General features: G+C 38.1%; 1 protein-coding gene across 1 annotated transcript; it reads right to left on the bottom strand.

Moving 5' to 3' along the window:
• Positions 1-37: 37 nt before the first annotated feature.
• Positions 38-10,474, bottom strand: LOC145624325 (uncharacterized protein At3g06530-like). The gene is made up of 5 exons (XM_081677330.1): positions 10,156-10,474; positions 3,629-9,272; positions 2,554-2,980; positions 1,399-1,645; positions 38-388 (listed from the first exon to the last, which is right to left on the bottom strand). The coding sequence occupies exons 1-4, from the start codon at positions 10,316-10,318 to the stop codon at positions 1,415-1,417; spliced, it is 6,465 nt and encodes a 2,154-aa protein (XP_081533456.1). The 5' UTR covers positions 10,319-10,474; the 3' UTR covers positions 38-388; positions 1,399-1,414.
• Positions 10,475-10,702: the final 228 nt, after the last annotated feature.

Genomic DNA, 10,702 nt, shown 5'->3' with positions numbered 1-10,702 from the left:
CAACCCAGGTAAGAGTGTAAGACCAGTTGGTGAAATATTGTAGTCTTCAAAGCTTATAAATTGCAATAAACTTTTAATTTCAAGCCAGAGATTTTCTTGCCAAAAATTCCTCATGTTTACAAATACAATTGATGTGATTTCAAGTGCTAGAGTTTTACGTCTGTATACAAGTACATAAGAAAATCAAGCCTTGGCATTCGAAAGACAAAAAAGATGATAGTTCTGCAACTACAAGGACCAAAATTTCACGGCAAAATTGGGATTTAACTCATAAAGTGCTCCTGGTTAGAAAGAACTAATAAGAAAACACCACAGTTTATAAGGAGTATTTTCTTCAGCCATCCCTTCTCGTTTTCTCAGGATTGATTGGAAACAATTCGCCAGGAGCCTGCACAACAGAAGCAAACTTCAATACTCAATTTTCTGAGATTCATTGGCTTGCCTCGTGGAAAAAAAATCATTATACAGAGTATTATGGTGGCATGAATCAGCTTATTATACGGAGTAATTGAATAGGGTGGATGGAAGGCCTCCAATGGGAGGCATTGTCTCAAAAGTGAATACATTAACCCCCTCTTCTCTACACACTGTATGTGCATTTCTCAAAAGAGAATCATCAGTGCATAAAACTTTCATTCAAAAATTAAATTTAGCATAACAGGCATCCACTATGCAGTTCACAGCTTCACACCCCTTCCCTTTATTTAAGAGAGCAATAGATGTGCAAAATGCATTCACCCACATGTTTACAAAAATTGCAAGTGCCATAGGAGAAAATCTGTTAGAAAATTGTTAAGGGTGACAAAGAGCAACAACACCTACTACTACAACAGCAATAATGCATACAGGTAATAGATTGGATTGTTAGTAATTTGATGCAATCGATCAGCCAAAGCTCGGTATCTTAGCATGAATACATGATTCTGGACAACCACCAGACTTACAAACATAACAACAGCAAATTATGCACCAAGTTATGGGTTTTTTTCAGGACCACATTTACCAACACAGCAGTACTTAAAATGTCAATTCTAAGTTCACACTGACGCCTTCAAACTCCAAGAGGTGGATCAAAAGGAATCCTATCAATACCAGGTCAACTTAGGATACATCTATCGAATTGAAACTTTAGTTGTTCAATAGAAATTCAGGGTCCTTTATTGCATCCAAGCATTACAAATCAATAGAAAAGAGAATACACAAAACAATAGAAGAAGAATATCGCAATAACCAGGGTACAATCGGAAATTCTACGCCAAGTATTGAAATAGAAAGGAAATCACAGAAGCATCTATACTGAGTATTGCTAAAAGGCAACCACAAAATAAGCCGAAACTCTGTTCGCTAAATTATTTTTTGAACAAATTCAAATTTACGAAATGAAAAAAATAAGAATACCTGGTAAATCACATGATCAAAAGTATTCCTGAAGGTTCTCGCCACTCAGAGACTCCAGCTCCTTGAGAATTTCTTGTGCAAGTGTCTTAACTGGTAACTCCACATCCTCCAGCAACTCAGCAAGGAAAGGAATTGTTTCAGCCAGTAACACCAGGTACTCCTCTTTCAAATTCTCGACCAGGTATTTGATAATTCTCAGGCCTAAAAGACGGGATCGCACCATTTCACTCCGGGTTTGCATCAATACCTGGATATGAATAACAGAATTAGGATAATCAGCAAAAAATTTAAATACTACGTATGTTCCTAGATTAAATAAACTGTAATTTAAGTTCGTCCACTTCATAAATCTAGTTGATTATAATTTGAACATTATCAACAATGGTACCCTAATAAAAGAGTACCAAAAATGATTGCCTTGATATGGTGAAAATATACAAATTTTAAAAGCCAAGAGTATATATGTATTAAGCTAAGTTCCTTACGGTGATCACAAATCAAATGTAGCCTATATTTTTGGGGCAAAGAGGAATTCATCGAATAACGGGGTACTCACACGGTGATACAGCAATACAGGTCAACATTTTTTTATGAAACAGGAACCAGCAAGTCTAATATCTATTACTTCGACATGGATTGCACATGTGACATTTAATTTTAACGAAAAACCTAATTATGAACTAACCGAATCTGACATCTGGAAATGGTCAGAAACCAGTAGCCTAATATGAGTAACACATCACTGATGAATTCCGAGAAAGTCGACCAAGGATATACCTAAAGCTTACTGTATATCCCGAAATAAGCATTACTCCTTAAGTAAATTCTTCAGCAACTCACAATCAAAGATCAGCCAAAATGATATTCACTGGATGACATCTGAACTTCTTACTCAATGCCCCCAAGGATGAATATTCCCTTGACCCCAAAGACTTCATTTATCTTTCCTTTAAAAATTCCCTGGCTTATTTTTATTTAAGTTGTACTCCCTAATACTACGTTTATTCTTATTGGACATTTCGAATTTAGTCTAATTTACTCTTAAAAATAAAATGTAGCTTCTCCAATACAGAACTATCAAAATATCATCTTAAGGACAGAGAAATGCATGGGAGGGCTATTAGCTAGTAAAATCCAATAGAAACCAACTATTACCTCATAGTTCAGGGGCTTCCAAAGAAGGTCGGAACCTGCGTTTACAGCCATTTGACCAACGCAAGAAACCAAGATTTCATCTGCTTCCTCCAGAGATGGTATATCTGGATGATCTTCAATACAAGCTGGTGGTTCAACAATAAGCTGTGAGACAATGGGCTTCAAGAGAAGTTGGAATTTTGTGGAGTCCAGAAATTTAACACTTCCAGTATCATAAAGAAAACATTTATGCAGGGACGACAACACCAAAGCCCTGAGATGCCATTTTTCAAGTGACAAAGAATCAACTGCCTCATTCTTTTTGCTTTCAGAATTCTGAATCTTGGCCTTCTTTTTCTTTCTAGATTGACTAGCCTTATCATCATTATCAGATAAAAAACTGATAAATCCCTCAAGCAAATACTTGAAATATGGGACAAACAGTGACCTGCATTAAATTAATGTATCAAGAGACTTACAGAAAGAGAAGACCATATTTAAACAAGCAAAACAAACAAATAGATCAGCGAATCCTATCATATATGCTATCAGCAAAAATAAACAAATCAGCACTCCCACAGATACAGTCAGTGATCATATATGCTAAATCAGTGTCACTCAACTCCAATTAATTATATATGAACTTAAAAAGATTACCAAGACTATTAATAGAGCTTGGAAATTAAAGAAAGGATACTGCCAATTGCTGCCTCTTGCAGCTTAAATGTCTGTCTAAAAGGTTCCTTGAGAAGTATACATATTTTCAGTGGATTATAGTTTTTCTTTTCATTCTTGCTATTCAGTATAAAATACTTCCTCCGTTTCTATTCAGTTGACACGTTTGATTTAGGCACATATATTAAGGAGATGAGAGAGTGTGAGAGAGAATGAAAAAGCAAGTGGGGTAGCTTGTAAATGCAAGATAAAAAATTTACCCCAAAAGGAAACGTGTCAACTAAAAAATACTTCCTAAAAAGGAATACGTGTCAACTAATAAGAAACGGAGGTAATAATTTGTTTAAAAGAAAATAAGCAACAAATGACATCAACATTTATAAACACTAAGAGAGTAACAACTAAAGTTTAATGCACTTACCGATGATTTTCAGCAAGCTTGTTGACCAAATTATAGAAAGAAACTGCTCTTCCAATGTTTCTGGGCCCCATATGATTAGTTTCTGCCAAACTTGACTCTACCCATTCAATACTTCGTAAGAAGAGAGGCTTGAACATTGTCTCTGTCATCTTCATCGTCAAAGCAATCATTGCACTGATGACATGTTTCTCCACGAAATTAATATTCTTAATTGAAGCAAGGTGCTGACTGCGAAGATCCAGAGCCATCATACAGAGGTCAAATATGTTTGTATGGTAGCCGCTCACTGATGATTTGTCCATTTTGCTAACAAAATTCTTGAGTAACTCAAATACTGTAGACAAGCTCAAATCCCCTGCCTTCACAGCTTTTGTGTACACATTCTGCAATGCAGGTAATGCTAGCCTGACAGGAACTTTCTCACTGACTAACCTTCGTACATTATCAGCCTGGGATTTTATTTTCTGATTGGATTCTGATACAAAGTCTTGATGCAGCAACACAATTTCTACAATATCACCAAGGTAGGGATTCAAAAAGGCACCCAGATTTTCTACTAGTGCCTCCAAAGTGACTAGTACAGCTAGCATAAGGGTATCCTTTGAAGATGTCTGAATATCATTGTCCTCAGCAGATTCTTTGCGTGCTCCTGATGACGGAGACACAGCCCGAGTCCTCTGCAAAACATTTTTCATGATTTCAGGAAGCTCAGGCAGTGCCCTTGGTCCCAGAACATTTATCAATGCACCAGCTGTACGGAGACAGCCAGAAGAAACAGCAAGATCATCAGATAACACATTTTGCACAACAATCGCAAGGCATTTGCTGAAAACTGCATGATTGGAAGGAAACTTGTTGGCTAAAATCTCCAATGCCGAAATTGCGGCCAGTCTGACAGATACATTGAGATCATTATCAGAACCATCAACTAACTGCAAGATTTCCAGACAAAGTGCAGCAAAGGAGTCTAAATCAATTCCATCAAGATGATTCCAAGAGCCTCTCAAATGCACATTTCGCTCCCTTTCATGTTTAGATTTAAAAGCGTCAAGGTCTCTCACAGATTTACACAGAACTTGAAGGGCCTTCTTCCTTGGACCTTTATCAGTCTGAACAAGCAACCTAATAACACCTTGGAAAAAGGCTGAAGGGAGCATTCCATTTGTTATCTTCATTAAAACAGCATGGATAATCTCCTTAAGCTCCTTCTTCAAAAAGATTGGAAGTGATGTCTTTTTCTTGCTCAAGTCAATGAATTGCCAACAAAAAACAACCTGTACCATGAGTTCAGTAAGTGTTTTCTGGATTGTTTCCATATCTTCCATCGACTGAAGCTTCATGACAACTTCAGGATTTTGCAGCTTCCCCAAAACAAACTTCAAGGCAAATAACAATGTCACACACTGATTATTGTCAGAAACACCTCCCTGCAATTGCTTAAGCAACGAAACAAGGGAAGGGAGCCATATCAAACATGTATATTGTTCACATATTTGCTCAGCAAAATTATACTCCCATTCTGTTTGAACTACAGAGTTTATGAAGCCAGAAGTGTCTATCTCATTGTGAAGAGATGAAAATCTCTCTTTTGAAACCAATGAACGGAAAAGGAGGACTAACAACGACCCCATACTACTGCTCTCTCCAAGAGTCTTCAAGAGATGGAGTGTGATTGACAGCCTTCGATGCTGAGCAACACCAGGCATTTCATTTATGAAGATCTGGAGCAAATTATCTGCACCATCCATCTTAGATAACCAGCAAGGAACAACAGTTGAAACTAACCCTTCAAATACACGTTTTGAATGACTATCATCGTGGTACACAGTTGATTTACTGATAACAGCAAGAATTGCAGGAATATAGTGCAATATCTTGCCAGGTTCGACCTTAGCAATTGTAGCAAATAGTGAATATACATGATTGCTGGTAACAACATCTGACGCAGACTGTGCACATTCAACAAGTAGTGCGGCATCAAATTTATCAAATACTCCATTGTTCAGTGAGAGATCATCTGAAAGTGAAGAAATGATATCCTCCAAGATAAGCAACACTGTCTGCTGTATGTAAGACAATGCATTAGACGTGGTTTGAGAGATGCCTGATAAAGCTGGAACCCACTCCTCTTGGGTAACTGCACGGACCCACTTATCTGTGAAGGCTTTCCTAAGAAGCTGAAAAAGAGGCTCTATAAGAACGGCCCTGTTTCCCATGTCTTTCTTTAATAACAAAACATCGAGAAGAGAGCTAATAGAGCTAAGTGCACTTCGGCCTCCTGAAAATAAACCAGCGTTATGCTTCTTAGATTTCTTTTTCCGGTGTGGGGAAGCCACTAAATCACCTTCATATACGAGGATAATATTCAAAATGGAGGCAACAGTTGAAGCAGAAACATCTAAACGCAACAATGCCTCCCTAGTAGCATTTTGTACATCATTGTTAGCATCATGGTAAAGAAGCACCAACTGCTGGAAAAGTTTTTGCTGTGTCTCAGAACTTAAACTCCTGTATAGATTTCCGTTCAGCTTCTGCAAAAATGCAACACATGGCCTTACTATAGCGGCATCATCTGGCAACAAACCTTCAATGCATAATGCAGGCAATAGATGGTCTTCAACAATATGTATATCTGATGATATGGGCATGGAACAGATCTCAATTAAAAGGCAGAGGATATCCACATCAATGCCAGACAACTCTCGGTGCGACTTATCAAGCTTAAAATGGTAACTGTAACGCCGCTGCAAAAGATCACACAACAGAGATTCAACATCCTTTACCCGCATGATGGAGACACCCAACTCTTTCAGAAGTGAGAGTACTTTTAGCTTTGCATAACCAGGAAATTTCATAGCAGATCCTAGTATGAAAGTGAGAATCCTATCAATGGTAGACTTATCTAATTTCTGACCAACATCCAGTGGCACAAGAAGGCTCTGGAAAGATGATGATAGTATTGATGCCATCAATGAAGGAAGGAAATCCCTATCCGAAATGATCAACTTCTTATGTTGTACCAGCAAGCTCAAAAGCTCATCAATAGAAGAACTCCAAATGTCATTATTTCCATTTTTCTTGCCCACATATTTTACACGGGAACATAGGGTGTTAAGCTCTTCAACATAGTTTATAGCAGCTGCCCTGATATCCTGGTCATCACTGGACAATGGAACAAGAGTTAGAGGAAATCCACCCAAATGCTGCAAAGCAGAACCCTCATCTGCCTGAGAACATAACATAGCAAATGAATGCAGACTCTCAATTTGTAATCTGGTGGAAACTCCTGGATCACTAACAAAGGCTGAGAGAAAATGGATGGGAGAGACCTTGCAGTTTTGAACAAGATAATTTTTGTGCTCCTTGAAAACATGCTTCAGATTAGATTCAGCAAAGAAGGCGTAAAAATCCTGCAAAGTGCGCATCCATTTTCCATCCTCATCCATGTCAACACCTGTTGGCACCACTGAGATATATGCCTTAATTGCCCTCCAAAACACAAATACCAGGATCCTTGCATTCAAATTCTTAAGATTATTTCCATCAAGCTCATTTAGGAACTTATTGTCTTCTGAATCAAGAATCCTGGAACTGAACTCCTGACCACGCAAAACATGTTCAACTTGCTCAATTGCTTTCCACTCTGCCTTAATAAAAGCATAGCAAGTTTCATACAAAGTGGAAAATTGATGAAAGGCATTCTTCTGCATGATGAATGACTGTAGCAATATCAAGAAGAATAATGTTTTAGATAATTCAGATTCAGTACAACACTTGATAAGCCACGGCATTAATTCTTTGCTACCCTCAGAAAAAACATTCACCAAGCTGCAAACAGTTGGCATATTAACACCAGAAACCCACTCCTTCCCAGATTTCTTTTTAAGGTCCTTTTTAACATCAGATGCCAAGATTAGGTCCCTGTAGAAAGGCCACTTTATTTCCTTGGCCAATTTCTGGGCCTTCAAGTTCAACTTCTTTGTCCTTGGAAAAACAAAAATGAAGGGAAATATCATTGTAGCAACTTGCTCCACAAAATCAGTTCGGTCTTGCAAGAAAGAAACCGCATGCTTCAGGCATAAAATAGCAACCTCACCAGCAAGAGAAAGATTCTCAGACGCACCTGACCATATAATCTGAGTGCATTTCTGAAGCAAATGCTGAAACATCTCCAGGAGACGAGCAGAGTCTATAAGCTCAGACAATTTATCAAGAGAAAGAGCTGCCTGAACAACGCTCAGATCTTCATCAGAGAGACAATGAACAACTGCCTCCTGAACAGTTACAAGCCTCTCTGACGTAACACCACCATTCAAAAAGGTAGACAGGTCAAGATTAGTGAGTGTAGCCCGTCTGATTTCCGCCTTTGGATTTTCAAGTCCAAACCAGACCTTTGAGTCCGTAAAGGCTACCGATGATGTTATGTTTCCATCCAGCATCTTGCACAAACCCTCAACCACTGAATTTTCACCCTTCAGCTGCACCTTTTTGTCATTCAAGAACTCATGAACAGAAGAACGCAATTCATTGGGATACTTTTTATTGAGAAGAAGCAAAATTTGCTTTGCAAAGCTCCCTGAATCTGAGATATCTAAATTATCAGTGTTCTGTGACAATCGCACACACGCAGAAAGAAGCCTGAAAACTATAACTCGAACAAGACCCTTGATAATAACAGTATCAATAATAGATACTACAGCAAGCTTGCACCGACTGTCAGAAATACTGTAGTCAATAAGGGACTCCAAGAGCACAGTAAGAAATCTGTCAATATTGAACCTTGTGGTCATTTGTGAAAGAATTCCAGGGAGAGCTTCAATCTCTTTCAGGATGTCTACCACCTTCTTAGGGAGTGTTTCAACAGACTGCAACTGCACAATGTTGATTAAAGCCATAATTGATAACTGAACCCACTGTAATTCTGCTGACGCTTGTGCATCTGCTTGAGCCAACTCAGCCACTGAACGAACCAAGCTGCTGACCAGTTTGGAAGACAAGGATACTCTGTTTGCTAATAGTCCAACAATCATCAAAGTGCCAGCTTTATAATCAGAAGACCCTTTACCACCCGATTGCAGACCAGAATTCAGAAAGGGAAGAATTCTCTTCACAGTATCACTATCAACAGTTGCCAGTGACCCCAAAACCTCAACTACAACTGCTGTGCAAAAACTAATCATGGGTGTGGCAGGCTTATGCTTCTTTACAGGAGTTGCATAGGTGCATATAACCTCGAGAACACCCATGTCACGTATGCATTGCTGGACAAATACCTCTCTGGGAGGAGGCGCCCCAGATCCTTTGACACCGTCAAGGAATTTCCATCGACTATTTCCCAAGTCAATTAATTGCACGATTCGAACAAATGCATGAGTATCGTGATAAGGTAGTGCAAATAAGATTAACTCCTCAACATTATACACATGAATCTTATATCGTCGAATCAGGTACTCAAGTGTCTTAAACGCAGAAGGTGATTGAAAATGTCCAGAAAGCAAGTGCAAATAAGCACTGATTGAAGAGTTAATGCGTTTATTTTCTTCAATGCCCATCAACTCCCTATCTAGATCTCTGCTTTTATGACTAAACAGATCATGCTTGTGATTTGTGAACCGATCATCAATTTTTTCAAGAACTTCCAAACCTAAAAAAGAAAGAAGAAGAATAGTATAGTTAGTATCCACAAATAAAAATTGTCTGAGATCAAACCGCTCATCAATGTGTTGTCATAAATCAGATTCAAAGTTCCATCTTTGCTAGAATAACTCAATCACAATATTATAAGAACTAAAGTTCCCCCCCCCCCCCCCCCTCTTCAATCAGTGACAAAAGTGTTCAATCTTTGCACATCTATTTAAGTGTTCCTGTTCATTATAAAGCTGAGATGAAACATTTGGAACCCATCAAAGGAGCATAAAATCACACCCCACTTTACAAGAAAAAAATGACACCACATTGCTCCTTCCTGATTCACTTTTCTTGCCATGAAAAACCATTATAACAATGCAATGTGGGGAAAAAAATTATCTCATTGGTTCACCAGCCATTATCTATTCTCTAATGCTGTTTAACCAGTAATCACCCAATCATACGTCGTCCCCCAAAACGAAAATTCATACAATGCACTAATCCATAAGAGAATAATCACACAATTATAAGTCATTTTCAATCTTTTAAAATTTCAATATTCAAACACAAGCAGTACACCATAATAAACTGAATTTAGCTCATTATTATCAGCTCCATTTTCATAAATAAAATGCTAAATTCCTCAATTCCTGCTTCAAATATAATCCTATACAAGTCCCACTCCGAAGATTCTATAAGATTCAACCATTACACGTAACAATTTCTGCTCCTACGAACACCCAATACACACAACAATAAACAATGAGTACCCAATTCAAATTCCCAACTTTTAAAGGCAGAAAACACAAATTTGAAGAAAACCCAGAACAAAAAAATGCCTTTTATAACTCAAAAATCAATAGAAGGTGAAAAACAATATGAAGAACATAAAAAATTACCAGAAAGAGCAAGGCTAAGGATGGTATCAATATCAAGGTCAGCAGCCTCTTTAGGGTTGAATAAAACAGAGGGTCGAGTAATAGGTCTTTTGGGGACCTCAGTATCTGCTTTTACATAAGATTTGAGAGCTTGAAGTTGTGCTGCTATGGAGGTTGCCGCCATTTTTATCGGTCCAACTTCTTCAGAAAACCTCTACTAATTCTGTCTCTTTTTTTATTTCAGGGTTTTTTTTTTTTTTTTGAAATGAAATTGTTGTATTTGCAATTATGCGGCCATTGAAAAGGGTTTTAAGTTTACTGCGGGGGCGATAGTTGAGGAGGCAAGGGTTTATGCCTCTTTGTTTGAGATTTGACAAGGTTTGTATACTTCTTAGGCAAAATTGGCCGTAAAACTCAAAAGTATGAATTAGGTGCACCACCCTCAACTTTACGTATTAGTTAAAGGCAAAATTGATCGCAACACTCTAAAGTATGACTTAGGTGCACCGAGCACTCTGAACTTTACGTAGTAGTCAAAACACCACCAACTATGGTGTTAGGTGCAACG

The sequence above is a fragment of the Chenopodium album genome, chromosome 3, assembly GCF_948465745.1.
Source record: "Chenopodium album chromosome 3, dcCheAlbu1.1, whole genome shotgun sequence".
Classification (NCBI taxonomy): domain Eukaryota; kingdom Viridiplantae; phylum Streptophyta; class Magnoliopsida; order Caryophyllales; family Amaranthaceae; genus Chenopodium; species Chenopodium album.
The sequence above is the reverse complement of the archived record's forward strand: the minus strand, read 5'-3'. Positions and strand labels throughout refer to the sequence as shown.